General features: G+C 44.1%; 1 protein-coding gene across 2 annotated transcripts; it reads left to right on the top strand.

Moving 5' to 3' along the window:
• Positions 1–1,199: 1,199 nt before the first annotated feature.
• Positions 1,200–19,119, top strand: Znf16 (zinc finger protein 16). Of its 2 annotated transcripts, none has more exons than XM_015486681.2 (2): positions 1,200–1,339; positions 16,961–19,119. In XM_015486681.2, exon 2 carries the CDS (start codon positions 17,038–17,040, stop codon positions 18,781–18,783), a length of 1,746 nt encoding a protein of 581 aa, XP_015342167.1. In that variant the 5' UTR covers positions 1,200–1,339; positions 16,961–17,037; the 3' UTR covers positions 18,784–19,119. The 2 variants fall into 2 exon arrangements, with proteins under 2 accessions (XP_015342167.1, XP_015342165.1); XM_015486679.2 differs by lacking the exon at positions 1,200–1,339 and adding an exon at positions 16,334–16,361.
• The last annotated feature ends 1,317 nt before the right edge of the window (positions 19,120–20,436 follow it).

Raw genomic sequence — 20,436 nt, 5'->3', positions numbered from 1 at the left:
GGCAAACAGGTGATAAAGGACCAGATAGAGGGGGGTTTGAGTGTGTGGGCTATCTTGCAGCCAACATCTGTTCAGCCTGCCCTGCAGACAACACAGTTCAGCCTGCTCTGCACCCAACACTACCTAAGTAGTTATTATACTGTATTATTTAGGGAAGAACAACAACAACAACAAAGGCACATGTTCAATACGGAGGCAATTCTGAAAAAGTTTCAATCAATTTTAATTCACTGTGCAACCTACAGGCATGGAAAGCCAATTCATTCCAATATATTTGCATTTCCAAGCATTTTATACCTTTTGTTTTTATTATGGAGGATATTTCAGTTTTTAATTACGTTATATGGTTGATTATTGCTGGTAGAAAAAATGATATTGATCTTTTTTAACTTCTGAAGATAAATGACTTTGTCTTTAATAATAATAAAATAAGGCTTTTAAACACACATACACTTTATTCTGGCGCCCAGAGATTTAAGAATGAAGTGTTTATTTTTCATTGCTTATAGCCTGTAATCTTCCAGTTGATGTCTTTTTTATATTTAAAAAGTCAGAGTAAACTTCACAGCTCTTTTTTTTTTTTTTTTTTTTTGGTGAGACTTTGTATTATTTACTCCTAATTTTGGTAGTTTAATATGTCTGGAAAATGAACATACTAAAATATTCATATTATTTATGTGAATAATATGAATTCAACAGTATATAATTAATCTTCGTAAATTTTTCACAAAAATGCTCATGAAAATACATTATCTAACCTGGCTTTGTGGCTCACACGTGTAATCCCAGCGACTGGGGAAAGAAGATGGCAAGTACGAGGTCAGCCTCAGCAATTTAGGGAAACCCTCAACTTAGCGAGACCCTGTGGGAGGAAGAGAAGAGTATATACTATCTACTGAACGAATTTGAGTCTTTCCGGCTACTTATGTATTTCTTCCACTTTACGGTTTTGCTTGTGTGCTTTTTCTGTGTCGCCCCCGGTCCTGGGGATTGAACCCGGGCTGCCGCGCATGCTAGGTCCCAGCCATCTGTACGTTGTGATCCAGTCGGATGCAATGCTGGGGGCTTGTGTACTAGTTCTCTCTGCATTTCTGACAGCCACCTTGCTCGGCCCACTCCGACCGCCGACGTCTGTAGCGGCTCCGGGTTCACCCTGGCAGAGTTCCGGTCCAGCGCGGAGTCACCGAGTCTGCTCAACCTCCCGCCGTGCAGAGCGGCTACGCCATCGGGGCGGGGCTTCCGAGGGAAGTTGAGGGCGGGACTCTCAGTCCTAAGAGCCCGGGCTGAGGCGCTGGGTGCCGCGGCGATGCCACCCAGCTGGACGCGCACCCCCCGGGAGGTGAGTTCGCTGGGCGGAGCCTGTGCTTCGGTGTCCCTGGAGTCAGGTGGTGGGCGTGGGAGTGGGGGGATCTAGCGCGGCGCTGGCAGAGGGACCCGGAGGTGCGCGGCCGCGCGGGGGACGGTGGGAGTGCGGGCGCGGGGAAGGGTCGGCTCGGCCTAGTTTAGGGTCCTGGCCTCGGCGGGATCTGAGGGCAGCTTCAGGTAGGGTGTGCCGCGTAAGGCCCAGCGGAGACTGTGCCCGGGAGCCGAGGCGTTTTCGAGTGGCAAGGCGCGCGCGAGCTGGGGCGCAGCGAGAGAAGGTGTGAGGCTGAGCGGTGCCCGGGACCAGGGGCTGGGGGATTGGGGGACTCTCGGTGACGTCAGAGGTGCGCAGGACCCGGACGGGGCGGGATTCGCTCCTCTCCGGGCGGTCTTCCCAGGCGGCCCCTCGGTAAAGGGCGTCCTCTCCAGGTGGAGAGACCTCTGGGGAGGGAGAAGAATTTGGAACTGTGATTGTGGGAGAAGGGACTGGGGAATCGGCCAGGTCCCATCCTGCGGTTCCTGCTGCTAGAACGTCTCTGCTAAGTGTCAGATTCAGCCTTTAGCCAGGGGAACCCGCTGCCAAGCTCATTCAGGTAGTTGGCAGAATCCGTTGCTTTGTGATTGTCATATACAGGTTCGTCGTTTCTTTGCTGCCTGACAGGCAGAGCAGCCCATGGCTCCTGGAAGGAGCCCGTGTACATCTGCCAGCTAGCTTTGGCTGTGGTTAGATTGGGTCCACCCTGGTAATCCATGCCGTAACCTTAGTTCTTTATGCAAAGTCCCTTGTGCTATTTACTGCAGCATATCTACAGGGTCTTGGAAGTAGGATGTGAACATGGGGAAAGAGTGTTCTGCCTAACACAGATTAAGCGCATGTCTAGGGAACATCCCACTGAGAATAAACAGAGAAAAGCAACGTGTAAAATTAGTGCCAGACGAGTTTGGTACCGTTTGTAATTTTCTTAAAACAGGAAAAAAAAAAGTGCATACGTGTATTTGCTTGTGAAGCCTAGAGTAATCTGGAAGGACATTTCAAAGTGGAAAGGAGAACCAAGTGACTGGGACATTTTTAACTTTTTCTTTAAACCTTTTAAATGTTGAGCTATGTGACTCAAAACTCCTATTCAGAACAATGATGAAAATTCAAGGTAATTTAAAATAAAATGTACTGAATAAATGTTGGAGATTATTTAAATTCCCCCATGAATGGGAAGAGTGAAAATTCCTTCCAGGGAATCTGGGCATCTGCTCCCAGGGCAGGCAGACACACCATCACTGACAGTCTTATAACTCCCTCTCAAGTTTCCTGCTGTGCATCTACTGCTGAATGGATGGGAACCTTAGTGTATTCCCTGCTCTGAGTCTCATCTTATACCATCCTTCTGCACACACTTCCAAGTTAATCTTTTGAGACATTTTGTTTTTTGTCTCCTGATTTAGAAATGCAGCCAAAGCCTTACTGCATCAGCCAACCAGTGCCTCCTAACAGTCTGTCCCCAGTGACATCCCTCTGAGCTCTGCCCTTACCTCCTTGTCTTCTCTCATAAGCTTTGTCTCTAAACTTGCTCTCTGGCATCCTCACTCAGTTGTGCCTTCCTCTGTGATCTCAACCCAGCAGCCCTGGGTGATGTCTGCTGTCATCCCTACTCCTTGCACCTTTCTCCAACCACCCTTCTTCAGAGAAACTCCCTCTCAGATCCTTTCCAGGTCCCCTTGACTGCACCTCACCAATATCCCCTTGACTCTATCTAAACCCAATGTGGAACAGAATATCCCTTCTCCCAGGAAAGGCAGAAAAGAATACCATTGTCAAGGACAGAGTTTATGCTTTTTCACAGAATAGTGAGAGGCTGCTCCCCTGTTATCCTCTAAACACCTGCAGCCTTCAAAAGCCTGTATGCCGCATAGCCTCACTGAGTGCAGGCAGCACCCCAACTGCAAGGCCCATGGGACCCATTACAGTGCCTTTGCCCGGCTCCCTCATTTTTCTGTCTATATACTAGCTGCCCCACTGTTCCTCTGACCTGACATGCATGCCCCTGCCCTCCTCAGACTTTGCATTCACATTGCCTCTGCCTGGGACTTCTCTTCCCCAGTGTCACAATACTCCATCACTCACCTTTAGGTCACTTTCTTGGTGAGGATTTCCTGACAACTCTAGTTAAAATGTCCCTGTCTTCCCTGTTACCGCTAACCAGAGCAGTTGTTTTATTTCACTGATGCATTTGCTGTGATGATATCTTAGTGAGCTTTATGAGGGTATTGTTTGCTGTTGTGTCCCACATAAAACCCCAGAACAGATTCTAGCATATAGTGGATGTTCAGAAATCCTGAAAAAGTGTATCCTAGAGGAGAAATCGAGGTCATATGTTGACATTTTCCAATATGAGTTTCTACCAACTTTTTCTGTCTGCCTTCTCTACTTCTGAGGGGCAGGGAATCAGCAGTACCTATTGGGAGTGCAGTGTCAGTAAGGAGATAAAGTTTGTCAAGCCCCACATCCTGGTGGGCCTCTAGGCCTATTGGGGGCAGTGGGAGTGGTAATTTAGTAATTCAGTAATTTAGTCCATGTGAGAAGCCTGTGTGTCTTCAGGTGGGAGTGTCCCATCTCCTGCCCAGAGAGAGTGGTTAGGACTGAAAATGAGCCCAAGTTTGAATATCTTCACAAAATAGGGGGTGTTACTGCCTCCTAACAGACTTGCTCAGGAGGTGAACCCTGGAATGCCAACAGGGAAAGGGAACTGAGAGAATTGAGCAAGATCAGTGAGTGAAGTGGGAGGACATCCCAGGTAGATGGAGATGGGAATACCCTGTGGCTGTTGCTGAGTGCATCTGGGACAACCGAACCGCTAGGATTGGTAGGCACTAGCACATAATGATCATATGTATGTATATAGCCCCTGGCCAATCAATCTTGGGTCTGCTGCTTCCCTCCAATAGATAGGTCTTATGCATTCACCTTTATGGCATTGTGTCAGGAAGTAGGCTCTGTGACTATTGCTCTCCTCTTATAATGGTGGGCCTGAGCCCTGTAGGGAAATGCCTTCAGAGTTCAAGGACTCATGCAACCCTGGCTCATGATTCTGTGTCCGTATGGCTGACTGTCTCTCCTCTTGGGTCTAGAATCAGGGAACATAGCATTAGTCTTTGATGCCTGGCAACCTCAGGCCCTTTTCAGGTCTCTGGCTGCAGGGGTAGAGTAAGAGACTTCTGCTTGGTGAGAGGATGGATCCCTGTAGCTGACATCTTTGCACACCTCTGTCCTTGCCGGTTTTCAGATTCCAGCTATTTCCAGCCTTAAAACTTGCCCCTAGGAGGCAGAAATGGAGCCCACAGCTTCAGGACCATCCCCTTGGACCCCTGTATCACAGACATGTATGTGTGAGTGATACTCCTCCTGTGACCCACCCTGGTTCTTTAGTCTTTGGGCCCCTCTACTTTGGCATTAATGAGCTGGAAACCATACACCCTCACCATTAGCAACCAGGTACTGGGAACATGTTTCCTACTGGTGTCCTCATTCTGGGGAGATGATGTCCATGTCACCCTATTCTCACCCCTAGGAGCATCAGGCCTCAGGGACTCAAGGGGCTGAGGCTGACCATCAGAAAGTAAGTTGACCTGGCCTGGCCCCTGGTGTCCTGAACAGGCTTCTGACTTCTTTCTTGAGACAGAGGGCTATAACATGATGGTTATCAGAGTCCTTTGCTGTCTGCTGTAGCCCTGACCCCTTCCAAGCCCAGTGACCAGACTGGTGGCAGTCCCTGCCTCAGGATTCTTTCCTATACCTTCCTGGTGGTATTCACACTGCCCAGCTGCTCCTGTTGCCCTGAGAACCCTTTTAGAGAGAACTTTGGGGGGAAAACTTTTTTGGGGGGCGGGGGGGGGGACAGCTCCCTCATGTGGACCTTTTGCTTCTTTTGTTTGGGTCAGTTAGTGGCTATGTTACTCTGGCAAGACCCTGTGTGGATGGGGATGATTAGGCTAAGGGTATATGTGTGTAGGAGAGTCCTGCACGTGTGGAAGAGAGCAGATTCTAAAAAGAAGTGAAGAGCAGGTAGAGAATGGTCCCCAGAAGTGGCCCCAAGGAGCAGGCCTGCTCATCAGCCTGAGCAGAGGCAGAATGTTAAGCAGACTGCCAAGGATCCCTGCTGGGAGTGGTGAGAAGAGAGTGGTGAGAGAATCCCAGAGCCTTGCTCTGCACCTTGGTGGGGGAGAGATAGGCTAATGGGGGTTCATGTTTTAAAAGCCACTGTGGAGCCATCAGAATAGGCAGCCCCAAACACTTGCTCCTCTACATAAATGTTCAAAAAGCAGAAACTGTCAGAAATCTAGAAAATTGTTAAACCTTGACAACAAGCAAACAATGAATCAAGAAAAAGGCAATTTTAAGGGCTGAGGTATATAGCTCAGTTAGTAGAGTGCTTGCCTTGCATGCATAATGCCCTGGGTTTAATCTCCAGGACCACAAAAAAAGAAAAAGGCAACTTTAAAATGGTAGGAAGGTTTTGTGGTACTCTTAGTTGCCTGTGTCTCAACCTGTTCCTGGCATTTTTAAAGAAGGCAGCTTGTGTTCTCATCTTGGGACCATGGTCTCTTGTTCCAGGGTGTGTAATAAATAGATCTTACTTAAGAATTGGTGTTGTTGGGCTGGGGATGTGGCTCAAGCAGTAGCACACTCACCTGGCATGCGCGGGGCCCTGGGTTCAATCCTCAACACCACATAAAAATAAAATAAAGATATTGTATCCACCTAAAACTAAAAAATAAATATTTAAAAAAAAAAAGAAGAACTGTTGTTTATTCTAGCCTGTCTGGGACTCCCAAAAGGACCGATGCAAGGTGTGCATACATGTCTGTTCTTCCTAACTCAGATCCTAGAGCAGGAAAGCAGTAGGCTTAACAGCATTGTAAAGTGAACTGAGACCCTCCACAGGCACCTGGGGCATTGATCAGCCACCTGCAGCCCAGGAAGAAAAGCTGGTAAGAGACTTTCTTGGGGGAAAATCAGGATATTCTGAAGCACAATTGGGGGATTTAGAAAACCACATTAATGCCCAGGACAGGCTGTGAACTCAGAAAAGGCCTGTAAAGACCCTAAGCTTTCATCTCTAGCTGGTCTCCAGGCTCAAAGGAAGCAGGAAATGGAGAAGTGCTGTACACGGTGTTACAGAAGGGCCCTAGAACAGAACCAGTACACAGATGGTGAACAGTGCTTTGTTTTTCTTTTGTTCTTAAGATTGGTGGTAATCTGTCAAAATAGTATAGTAGCCAAAGGGTTAGGGATATAACTCAGTGGTAGAACACTTGACAAGCATTCACAAGGCACTGAGTTCAATTCCCAGCATCACCAAAAAACAAATAAAATCAACACAAGCTAAGGAAATAACCCACAGTGTATAAAAAATATAAATTGTGTACAAACCTTGTAATCTCAGTGACTCAGAAGACTGAGACAGTCACAAGTTTGAGGCCAGCCTCAGCAAATTAACAAGGCCCTAAGCAACTTGTTAAGACCCTCTTTCAAAATTAAAATATAAAATAAGTAAATAAAATATAAATAAAATAAATAGGACTAGGATGTAACTCAGCAGTAAAGAACTAGGTTAAATCCCCAATTCCAGGTCGGGTGCAGTGGCTCATTCCCTGCACAGGCCAGGGAATGGGTTTCCCTTTGGTGGGATAGGCTCGCTGAGAAATAAAAGCTAAGAAAAGTAGAACAGTGAAATGACTACAGAACACAGAAAGTAATTTCTTTCTTTTTTTTTTTTTTTTTAGAGAGAGAGAGAATTTTAATATTTATTTTTTAGTTTTCAGCGGACACAACATCTTTGTTTGTATGTGGTGCTGCGGATCGAACCCGGGCCACACGCATGCCAGGCGAGCACGCTACCGCTTGAGCCACATCCCCAGCCCCAGAAAGTAATTTCAAGAAGGGTACAGAGACAAGCAAAGCTGACCAGACGGGTCCGGCTTCTAACAAAGAAAGGAGCCTATGTTTGCTTTATTTTTAACAGAAGACATCAAAGAAATTCTATGGAAAGTTCTTCACCAAAACAGGATAGAGATGGGGGCAGGTAGGCTGCTCCATTCCTAGCAGAGTCATGCCCATCTCCAGTGCTGCGTGGGACCTTCTGGCAGAGCAGAGGGGAAGTTCACTTGCATCAGGCAGTCTATCCTGGTGGCACTGCCACAAGAAGTTCCCAGTGCCAGTCTACCAACTCCTTGGCTACGATGCTGAAAAGGTCCTCATGTATTTCACAGATGGCTTCCCGCATATTCCCTCTTTTTACTTTGTAAATGTAAATGATGAGCTGTTAGTTCAAGCTCCCACATTTTTGTTCTAAGGGTACGACAACCTATTGATACAAAAGAGAATTAGTAGCAAACATATCATACCAATAACATACCATACAGAATGTTTTAGCGTATTTCCAGGATTAAAGCCATTCAATTCTTGAAGTATTTGGTCAGCTAGAAGGTAGGGTTTGTAAGATTGATTTTGCTTTTTTAAATATCCTGGATGTGACAATGTAACTCCATAGATCCAGGCTACTATTATTGCTATGCCAAATACCCATTAGATGATTTTTAACCTTTCCGTAATCCCATTGGGAAGTATTATATTTGGCCACAATAATAAGAGACATATTTATAGTCAGCGTGGCATTTAAGCCTTTTCTTAAAGCAGAAAGCTCATTACCAATATTTATGACAGTAGCTTCCAAGGCATTCAAATTAGTTTCAATCTTTTCATCAATATTTATCTGATTGGGGCTGGGGTTGTAGATCAGTAGTAGAGTACTCTTGCCTAGCACGTGTGAGGCCCTGGGTTCAATCCTCAGCATCACATAAAAATACATTAAAAAAAAAAAAAAAAAAGGTACAATACCTTTTTGTCCAACTACAACTAAAAAATAAATATTAACAAAATTTATCTGATTATGGAGGGCTTTGGGAGTATTTTGAGCCAAATTATTAAGAAAATTTGCATGTTGAATGTTTTGAGATACAGCCACTGAGGCTATTACAGTAGAAGTGATGAATGAAATTAAAGCAGCCCCTTCAAGAATTATGAAACCAAGAGCGCACTTGGGTCTGGTTAACTGAGCATGTATCTGTTGTAAGATCTGAACACCAGCGTCAGCATACCATGGGTCTGAAATGTTGGCTGTAGTAAGACAAAGGAGGATTGGTGAAGCATTAACATTCTTCTCCCTCTGTTAAATCTAGTGATGCAGTTAGTTAGATTGTACCTTTTATAGGCTATAAGATATTTATCACTTTTTTTCTTAACTCTTACATTTCTGGTAACTAAAACATACGGAGATTGAACACAGGCTCATAGGCCATAGCAGGAACCCTTTTTGCAATTCCTGCTATCTGTATAATGTAGAAAGTCTGAGGCTACAATTAAGCACCAGAGAGCTTTTCAAATACCACCCTTGCCAAAGGTTAGAATATTACCAATGAAACCTCCAGGGGTCATGGCATCCTTACATAATTGTCTTTTTATCAATTCTTGGAGTCCAGTCCAAAATATATCCACTATTTCTAGAAACTTGTACTGGCAAGACCTTTGCACATTCCATCCATTTAGGAAAGGTACCAAACAAATTCTATTACAGAACAATTAGGACAGTAAGGTATTGGTGGACGTTCTGCAGAGATGACTGGCTTGTTAGGAGAAAATCCCATTTTAATAACTGTTAGACATATGTCCTTGAGTCACAGGGGTAGGTAGATTGACTGGTCTAGCCACCCCTCCCCGCATATGCTGTCTTTTCCTCAAAAGATACCCTTAAACAGCCAGCATGTTTTATCATGGAACCAACGTATAAGTAGTTGTCCACGGTAACTAGTATAATTAAATCCAGTCACATGGATGGGTGTAATATGAGTGTCTGTAAAGCCACCCAGCATGTGAGTATCATTCGTAAATACTGGGATGGATTCTGCAGTTCACATAGCTGGGTGTACTAAAGGTGGATCTGGAAAATATGTCCAGTAGCCTTCTCCATGGACCCCACTAACCTGACAGCTCAATAGAGCCATCGTAGCCACAAACTTTATAGCTGGAGACTTAGTTTCTCCTTGTTGTTGAACCATCTTTTCAGCCTGTTGCATCATATTCTTCAGTTGTTTCCATGATGGCAATTTGGACATTTGGTTTCTCTGGGCCTTTTCTGTCCTTTTCACTCCTTACTAGCTTCCTCTTCCTCTTGGGGGGTCAGGGCTGACATCTCTGAATGGATCTTTAGTCGTTTGAAACTTGAACATAATTTGTGGACCCAAGAAAGACGAGAGAAGGGAAAGGGGTAACAAGAACATCTGAAAATATAATGGTCAGAATGTCCCAAATTTGATGAAAGATATAAATCTACATGTCCAAGAAGCTCAACAGACCCAGTAGGATAAACTGAAAGATCCACACCAAGTCTTGTTTTAATTAAATTGTTCAAAGACAACAATGTAACAAGAAAAAAGAGACTCCTCCAGTACAAGGGGTGTCAATCAGTAAGGTTAATATCTGATTTTTCTTCAGAATTCGTGGAGGTCAAAATGCAGTGGGATGAAATATTAAAGTGCTTAGAGATTCAACCAAGAATTTTAAATGTGGCAAAAATTATCTTTCAAACTAAAAGAGAAACTAAGACATTCCCAAATAGACAACAGCTTGAGGTGGTTTGTTATGGTCCTAAAGGTTAAATGAAAGGACAGTAGACAGAGACTCCAAGACATACAAGAAATAAAGACCTCGAATAAAGGTAATTACATACAAGCAAATATAAAAATTAGTATTATTGTATTTTTGGTTTGTGAATACACCTTTTTATTTCCCACATGATTTAAAGAACAGGTGCATAAAAAGTAACAAGTCTGGGGCTGGGGTTGTGGCTCAGTGGTAGAGCACTTGCCTATGGTCTGTGAGGCACTGGGTTCCATTCTCAGCATCACAGATAAATAAATAAAGGTCCATCAACAACTGGTAAAATATTAAAAAAAAAAAAAAAAGTAACAAGTCTGAGGTTTGGTTTGCTTTTTAGGGGCTGGAAATTGAACTCAGGGCCTCACACATTCTAAGAATGCATTCTACCACTGGTCTGCACCTCCAGGCCGATCAGCCTATAATGAATAATTTTTGTTTGTACTAGGGATTGAACCCAGGGTCACTCAACCAGTGAGCCCCATCCCCAGTTCTTTTTTGTATTTTTTAAATTTAGAGACAGGGTCTCAATCAGTTGGTGAGGCTGGCTGTGAACTCACAGTCTTCCTGCCTAAGCCTCCCTAGCCACTGGCATGACAGGCATGCACCACTACACCTCGCCTAAAGTAATTTTTGATGACTGCAAATTATAAGAGCTATATAGGAGCAGAATTTTTGTGTGCTGTTGAAGCTAAGTTGGTATCACTTGTTTTAGGATGTTCATGTAAACACTAAGAAAATATCTGGCAAATGTATACAGAAGGAATTAAAGAGAAAATTACTTTTGCAAAAAATTAACTGAACCCAAAAGTAGGCAGCAATAGAGGAATTACGGGATGCAATGTAAAAGATGTACCAAAAATAAATAGCAAAGCCAGGCAAGGTGACACACACCTGTAATCCCAGAGGCTCAGAAAGCTGAGGCAAGAGGATTTCAAGTTCAAAGCCAGCCTCAGCAACTTAATGAGGCCCTGTCTCAAAATAAAAAAGGGCTAGGAATGTGGCTGAGTGGTTAAGTATACCTGGTTTCAATCCCTGGTATCAACAACAACAAGTAGCAAAATGTCCTTCCTTTTTACTAACCACTTTAAATGTAAATGGATTAAACTTCCCAGTCAGAAGGCAGGTATTGACAAAATGAATAGAAAAGCACAGTCCAACTGTATGCTGTCTACAGAAGGCTTACTTTAGATTCAAAGATATAAGCTTAAAGTGAAGTGAGATGTGAAAAAGATGTTCCATGTAAATCATAACCCAAAGAGAACTGGGATGACTATGCTAATATCAGACAAAACAAACTAAGTCAAAATTTCTTACCAGAAAGGAAGGAGGTCATTATATGGAGACCTCAGTACCCTTATCCCAAAGTATAGCTAGAACATCTAGACAGAATATCATTAAGGAAAGAGGGGACTTGAGCGACACTGTAAAATAATTGGACTTGAATGCTTCTGGCCTTCTGAAATTCATTTCTGTTATGAATCCCTAATGTATTGATATTAAAATGAGGATATGGGGAGATGATTAGGATCTACATCTACAACTAAAAAAAAAGAAATTTTTTTAAAGGAAGAAAAATATCTAATCAGTAACCTAACTTTACATCTTGAGAAACTACAAAAAGAAGAGCAAACTAAACTCAAAGCTCCAGAAGGAAGCAAATAATAAAGATTAGATCAAAGATGAGTAAAATAGAAAAACCATAGAATCAACACAGGCAAAAATTCTTGAAAAGATTAGCACAAGTGGTAAAACCCTTAGATTTACAAAGGACAAAAGATGATGTGACTGATGGGCTGAGATTGTGGCTCAGTGGTAAAGTGCTCGCCTAGCATGTGTGAGGCACGGGGTTTGATCCTCAGCACCACATAGAGATGAAGTGAAGATATTGTGTCCACGTAAAACTAAAATAAATAAAAGATGATGTGACTGAAAGTAGGAATATTATTACCAACCTTACCAAAAAAGGAAGATATAATACCGTGAATGGTTTTGTACCAACAGGTTAGATAGGCTGTAAGAAAGCAAAAAATTTATAGAAACACAAAAACTATGAAAATTGACTCTATCTAAACATACCAGTAACAAACAACAAGTTTGAATTAGTAATTAAAACTCCCAGCAAAGAAAAGTTAAGAATTAAACTACCTTCACTGCCAGCATTTAATGAATACCCAACTTTCTCAATTCTTTCAGCATATTGAAGAGGAGGGAACATTAATTTATTCTGTGAGGCCAGCAATAAATACCCTGATACCCAAGCCAAACAAAGAGCCTATAAAAAAAGAAAATTACAAACCTGTATCACTTATGGCTAAAGATGCAAATCTCTGAAAAGCATAATATCAAACTAAATACAGGAACATCTTAAAAGTATTCTATCCTATGACCACATGGGGTTTAGCCCAGGAGTAGAAGAGTATTTCAGCTCCAAGAGAGCCAATCAGTGTGATCCACCAAAGGAACAGAAAGAAGTATGAAAACCATGATCACCTCAACTCATGCAGAAAAAAACTGGGCAAATTCCAACTTTGATGATTTTTAAAAAACCAAACAAACTGATAAAAGGCACATGGGGAAAACCACAGCTGACATCATGCTCAGAAGTAAAAGACTAACATTTGCCCTAATATCAGGAACAGGAGAGAGATGGCTGCTCAGCATTGTACTGGAAGTACAGATTCCAGAGCAGTTAGACAAGAAAATGAAATAACCAATGTCCAAAGCAGAAAGAAAGATGTAAAATGATTTCCATAAGACAACTCCATATGTATGAACCACAGAATCCACAGGAAAACTACTAGAGCTAATAAATTCAGCAAAAGTTTGGGCCCAGATCACTGTTTACACACACCAGCAATGAACCAATCTGAAGGGGAATTAAGAACACACTTCTATTTACATTAGCATCAGTGGTAGGGGGAAATCCCAGGAATAATTTTAATCAAGAAGATATAAAACTTATTCACCAAAGACTGCAAAACATTGTTAAAAAAGATCAAAGCAAGCAAGAAAACAGAAGACATCTTGTGTTCACAACTTGGAGGACTTAATATTTTTTTTTTTTTAATATTTATTTTTTTTAGTTTTCTGCGGACACAACATCTTTGTTTGTATGTGGTGCTGAGGATCGAACCCGGGCCGCACGCATGCCAGGCAAGCGCGCTACCGCTTGAGCCACATCCCCAGCCCACTTAATATTCTTAAGATGCCCAAACTATACAAAATGGCTACAGATTCAGTGCAATTTCTATCAAAATTTCAGTGGCATTTTTTTGCAGAACCTAAAAGGTTCATCCTTAAATTCATGTGGAATTACAAAGGGCCCTGAATGGCCAGTCTTGGAGAACAGAGTTGGAGGATTTACGTGACTCGGTTTCAGGCTTACTACAAAACTGCAGTAGTCAAAATTGTTTGGTCCTGTCATGAAGATGGAATTGACTATCCAGAAATAAATCCATACATCTGTGACCAGTTGCTTTTTAGCAGGGATGATAAGATCTTCCAGTCTATGAGGAAAGATAGCCCTTCAATACATGGCACTGTAACAAGTAACCTAACATCCCAGAGTTGGAACCAGGCACAGCAGTGCACACCTGTGATCCTGGCAACTCAGGAGGCTGAGGAGGAAGAACACAAGTTCAAGGGAAAGTTTTATTTTGTTTTTTAATTTTGTTAATTTTTTAGTTGTTGATGGATTTTTATTTATTTATATGTGGTGCTGAGACTCAAACCCAATGCCTCGCACATGCTAGGCAAGCCCTGTACCACTGAGCTACAACCCCAGCCCAAGGCAAAGTTTGATCACAAGTTTTGAGTCTCAATTTTTCAAAAAGGGTGGGGGAACTTGGGCTGTATCTCAATGGTAAAGCACCTCTGGGTTCAATCCCCAGTAAAAAAAAAATGAAGCTGGATTCCTACCAATGCTGTATACAGAAATTAATTGAAATGAATCAAAGATATTAAGAGCTTAGAAAGCATCAAAGTCTTGGAAGGAAATAGAAGCAAATCTTCATAACCCTGCATTTGGCAATGGATTCATTAGAACATCAAAGGCACAAGCAACAAAAGAAAAATAAATGAATTTGACTTGATCAATCAAACGATATTATCAAGAAAGTGCAAAGACATCCTACATAATGGGGGCAAATCTTTGTAAATCATGTTATGTGATAAAGGTCTAGTACTGGAATATATTAAAGAAGTCTTACAATCCAACAACAAAACAACACACCTTAAAAATGGACAAGGAGCCAGGTGTGGTGGCACATGCCTGTAATCCCAGCAACTTGTGAGGTTGAGGCAGGTTTGCAAGTCCAAGACCAGCCTCAGCAACTTGCAAGATTCTGTCTCAAAATACATTTTGAAAAATGGGCTAGGGAAGTAGCTCAGTAGTAGAGCAACCCTTGGTTCTATCCCCATTACCGGAACAGGCAATGGGTTTGGAGGGCTGTGGGTAGGCAAAAGACTGACTACAAATAAATGACTAACAAATGAAAAGAGGCTTAACATCATTAGTCACTAAAGAACTGCAAATCAAAACCAGAATCAGATTGCCACTAGAGTGTCTGTCCACAATAAAAACAAAAATTAAAAAAAAAAAAAAGACATTGCTCTGTAATGAAGGGTGGGTGGTTGCATAGCACTGTGAACGTGCTAAATGCCACCAAGTTGCTTACTGTAGAATAGTTAACTTCCGTAGTGTGAGTTCCATCCTAATAAATCATGAAATGGAAACAGAATCCCCTGCAAGAGGTGGGCATAGTGGAGCCACCTGAATGTGAGGTGTTTCTTTGGGGTCTGTACCACAGGTGGGCTGGCCTTGCACTGAGATGGCTGCTACACCCCATGATTTGTGACAGGTGACAGTCATGTGGGATCCCAGGAGTGTGGTCATGGCTAACGGACTCGAAGCCATGTTGCACACATCTGAAAGCCATTATTCAAACACCATTCACAGAAAGGTATTGTCTCCCAAAGGAAATACTGTCAGATGATTTTGTGCTAGAAGGGCTGACTCCCAGTACATAAGAATGTAGTGCAGGCAACTGTTTACTGTCAGATCTTTTCCTTTGCCTTTAAACATAAGTTTTAGTAATATTTCCTAGATTTTCCTAAATGGAAACTATTTTTCTGATTTTTATATTTCCTTTTTAAAGAACTTTTTATCATTCTTTGCTACAGTTTGCAGGTTGCAAAGATGAAGTACATCGAATTTAATAAGTCCATAAAGTGATCTTCTACCATTCACAGAATTCATTTTTGATTCCTGTCTCAATAAAACTGATTTAAACCATGACTCAGGCTAGAAAGCCCTATTGTCACACCAGTGACATTCAGTCAGGACACCAGATTCCGCTGGCAGACTGTATTTTGTGGCTAGCAGGCTTATACTGGTTTTGAGGGTTTTTAAGGGTTGTTTGTTTAAAAAAAAAAAAAAAACAAAGATCATTTGACAAGCCAAGCAACCAAAAAGCTTCAGATAGGTTCTCTCTGACCTGTACAGAAAATCATTACTGACTGCTGTTTCTAGACCCCATGGAGCCCGGGTTCCTGCAGTCTGTGTGGAATATGACACAAAGGGCAGCAGGAAGGAAAGAGGCACCACTGTCCCTGTAGGCATAGGTAGCAGTTCCATGGGTGTACTGCATCCTGCAGGGGCACTGTGGCTGAGAATGCCTGTGAGAAGCATGAAGCCTCACCATAGACACATGAGTGCAGCAGGCAGCAGCTGGGCCTGTGAGGGCTGGCCATGTGGCCAGATCAGTCTGCAGTGATGCCATTGGCAGCTCCTGGGCACAGATATGTCCATGCTGGAAGCAAGTTCTGGATGTCACAGATAGAATAGGGAGAAGCACTGAGAGAACAGGACAAAGGTACCATTAGGCCAAGGAGGCAGCACAGGGCACTGGAAGGGTACCCCTCACCACCAAGCATCAGTGACTGCAGCTGGCCGTCCTATGTCAGGGAGTGGTCCAGGCAGTATAGGAGACAGCAGGGACAGGTGATGAAGAGAAGGGGGTTGGCATACATACAGTGGTCAGGGAAAGGCTGTCTAGCAAGGTGTGTTTGAGCAGAGGCCAGCAGGAAGGCCACATGGAGAGTGTTCCAGGCAGGGTGAGCACCATAACTTGGAACTGGCTTTGCTTCTTATAAAGGAACAGGCTGCTGCTCATCTGAAGCAGGCTTTATCTCCCATGCTGGTGAATCCTGAGACCAAGCCTGAATGCCACAAGCTGGCACTGAGAGAACAAAAGATGGGCCTAAGAGGTTTTTGGTATGAAGAAAAAAGGTAAAGTGTGTAACAGTGTAAGAAAGCATGTGATTTTCCTTGTATGATTGGGAGGGCACCTGAATTGAGGCATATTCCCAATTAGAGCTCACTGACCTTGCTGATGGCCTACTATGGGTGTGACAGGAAGTGGGAGCCAAAAGCCACCCCGAGTCTTGACCTGAGCCAGTGTGCAGGCTGGTGCATTCTTGAAATGTGGATCCTAGGGAGAGTGGGTTCCCTCCCTCCCTCCCTCCCTCCCTCCCTTCCTTCCTTCCTTCCTTCCTTTCTTTCTTTTTAATAATGTTATTGTATTATTTTATTTATTTATAAACCCAATGCCTCATACATGCTAGGCAAGCACTCTACCACTGAGCTATATCCGCAGCCCCGAGGGTGGGATCTTGATCATCCTTAGCTCCCCTGCAGCCTTGTGACCTCAGCTCTTACAGCCTCTCCCTGGGCTTTTTGCAAGACCAGGGGCTGCTGCTGGCAGTGGGATCTCTGCTTTCTTCACCAGCTCCTCCATAGAGGTGAGGTCAGCAGCTCTGCAGACCCATCTGTGTCTGCTGTTCCTGTCACTGTGGTTCCTTATATAACTTCAGTGTTTGTTGTTTCAGATTGTGGTATTAGGACAGAGGACAAGGAGTTTCACCCAAAGGAAGACGTTTTGGAGGATTTGGAATCACAGGCAGAAATGTCAGAAGACTGTGCTGGTGATATTTCCCAGGTATCTGAGCTTGGAGGACTTTGTGATGACATATTAGCCAGAGACTGGGGTGTCCCTGAAGGCAAGAGCCTGGGGCAGTCCACACACCGGGATGGAGATTTGATGTCAGTAACAGTGCTCCTTAAGGGCCCTTTAGGGGAGAAAGGTCTGGACTGCAGTGGTGTTGACCAAAGCTTCAATCTGAGCCCCAGCCAGATGACACATCAGGAAGTCCCTACAAAAGAGAAGCTGCATCCAGATGACACATATGGCCAGAGCTTTCAACACAGTGTGTACCTAAGTGGCCCTGAGGGGCTTCCCATAGCTGAAAGCCCACTCATATGTAATGGGTGTGGAAAAACCTTCAGTGGCAACCTTGACCTTATTCAGCATCAGATAAACAGCACTGGAGAGAAGTCCTGTGAGTGCAGTGAATGTGGAGCACCCTTCAGTCAGAACTCGGTTGTTAAAAAACCCCATCGAGCTCACTTGAATATGAAAGCCGACCAGGGGCACACAGGCCCTGCTGGGTGTCAGGGTCTCCCCAGCAGTGAGAAGCCGTATGTGTGTAATGAATGTGGGAGAGCCTTCAGCCAGAACGCAAGCCTTAAAAAGCACCAAAAGTCTCACATGAATGAGAAGCCCTATGAATGCAATGAATGTGGGAAGGCTTTCAGGCGCAGCTCCAACCTCATTCAGCATCAAAGAATTCATTCAGGGGAGAAACCATATGTGTGTGAGGAATGTGGCAAGGCCTTCAGGCGGAGCTCAAATCTCATTAAACACCACAGGGTTCACACGGGTGAGAAGCCTTTCGAGTGTAAGGAGTGTGGTAAGGCCTTCAGCCAGAGCTCACACCTCAGGAAGCACCAGAGGGTTCACACTGGAGAAAAGCCCTATGAATGTAACGATTGTGGCAAACCCTTCAGTCGTGTCTCCAACCTCATTAAGCATCACAGGGTTCACACTGGAGAGAAGCCTTACAAGTGCAGCGACTGTGGGAAAGCCTTTAGTCAGAGTTCCAGCCTTATTCAGCACCGACGAGTTCACACTGGAGAGAAACCTCACGTGTGCAGCGTGTGTGGAAAAGCGTTCAGTTACAGCTCAGTGCTCAGGAAGCACCAGATAATCCACACAGGAGAGAAGCCGTATGGATGTGGTATCTGTGGAAAGGCCTTCAGCCACAGCTCAGCCCTCATCCAGCATCAGGGCGTGCACACTGGCGACAAGCCCTACGAGTGCCGCGAATGTGGGAAGACCTTTGGTCGCAGCTCCAACCTCATCCTTCACCAGCGAGTCCACACTGGAGAGAAACCCTATGAATGCACTGAGTGTGGAAAGACCTTTAGCCAGAGCTCAACCCTTATTCAGCACCAGAGGATTCATAATGGGTTGAAACCCCATGAATGTAACCAGTGTGGTAAGGCCTTCAACCGAAGCTCCAATCTCATTCACCACCAGAAAGTTCACACTGGAGAGAAGCCCTATACGTGTGTTGAGTGTGGTAAGGGCTTCAGCCAGAGCTCACACCTTATTCAGCATCAGATAATCCACACTGGTGAGAGGCCGTATAAATGCAGTGAGTGTGGGAAGGCCTTCAGTCAGCGTTCAGTTCTGATCCAACACCAGAGGATTCACACTGGGGTGAAGCCCTACAACTGCGCTACTTGTGGGAAAGCCTTCAGCCAGCGGTCAAAGCTGATTAAACACCAGTTGATTCATACCAGGGAGTAACTTGTGGGCTAAAAGGAGTAAAACTGAACCATGGTTCCTTTCTGACACCTATGGATCCTTGTTTCAGCCTCTCCCTTCCCAGGCCTGAGGCTCACTCACTGCCCTCCACTCCATACAAAGCCTGGAGCCCTCCTTGGAAACACTCTTTCCAGACTCCCTCCCCTTCCATTGCTTTCAGATCCTGTGACCTCTCGTCTATGTTTTTTCTGTTTTATTTTTATTATGAGCAGACTGTCACATTGGTTAGGTGGCAAAGAACATGAGGGCCACATATTCATGAATGAAGTTTATCATGATGATGAAAATTACCAAAAAGTAAAGTGATCTTTGATTGGAGATAACCACAGTAACTCTTTTGTTAGTCATGGGAGTGAGTTCTCTCTCAGTGACTGACTCACTCTCTCTCTCTCTATATATATATATATACATACATACATACACACACACACATACACACACACACGCATATATACATACATATATATATACACACACATATTTTTTAATATGACATCAAGTGGAGGGAGTTTTCAGGTCTGATGGCTCTCTTATTGTCCCCAGAGGTGGTATGCCAATTATTTATTCTTCTATCCCTCCCTTTCTGCAACTTGTACCCAGACCCCCACTGCCTTGCTTCCCTGTGCATACCTGTGGTCAGTTAGTCATCCTCCTTGCTGCTGTGCTAGGACCCAGGTCCCAGCCTCTGGTTTCTGTGCCTCCAGTGCTGGACCCACAATGGCAGCTCTCTCTTTGTACCTCCTTTTCCAGTGAGGAAGCTTCCAGGATCAATCTTCTCCCAGATCAGTCTTCATCACCAGACATCTTTTAAGCAAGTACCAGGTGCCCTGCCCTAGGGCCCACCTCCTCAGTGTCCCCTATGCCCTGAAAAGGAGACAGGTTAGGTGCAACATAGATGTTACAAGAGAGGCCTCTGAACTCCAGCCAGCAAGTTGCAACAACAGAGTGTCGCAGGACCCAGACAGAATCTGACCCACCACCTGTCAGTAAATAAAAGTTCTGTTGGGGTACAGCCATGCCTATTTGCTTACACATATCTACAGCAGCTTCTGTGTGGCAGAGTTGAGTACTTGTAGACATCATATGGCCCACCAAACCAGAGTATTTACTTTCTAGCCTTTACAGAAGAAGTGTGCAACCTGGCTTTAGGCAGCTACCCTGTGGTAGGTGACTCTCAGGGCCAGGCTTTGCCAGAGGCTCACAGTTGTTGTAGGAATCAAGGTATGATGTCTTGATCAGGAGTATAGTTTGTGCTGTGCAGTGGTTTCCCGTGCACAGTGGATGGTTCCTGAGCAGTTGCCACAGCCTCTGAGGATCCCTCCCTTCTCACCTCTTCCTAACACTGTTCCTCAGGAGGAACACGCAGCCTAGCATGGACCTGAGTTCTTGCTTCAGTCAGTTTTGTGAGAACTAAACATCCTGGTCGTGGCAGCCTTGGTTAGATATTACCATTCATAGAATATTAGAATCTCAGAATCACTAGGAGAGCTGAAGAAACAGGTTTGGGGCCAACTTCAGGAAAGATTCCAGAACCATCTGTGCAGCAGCCCTGCAACTTGTAGCTGTTCTGTACTTGGGATTCCTAGGTGTCTACAAGAATCTAAGTGGAGAAATAGAGAGCTATTAAATGAATCT

Source organism: Marmota marmota, unplaced genomic scaffold (assembly GCF_001458135.2).
Source record: "Marmota marmota marmota unplaced genomic scaffold, marMar, whole genome shotgun sequence".
In the NCBI taxonomy this organism is placed as follows: Eukaryota; Metazoa; Chordata; class Mammalia; order Rodentia; family Sciuridae; genus Marmota; species Marmota marmota.
The sequence above is the reverse complement of the archived record's forward strand: the minus strand, read 5'-3'. Positions and strand labels throughout refer to the sequence as shown.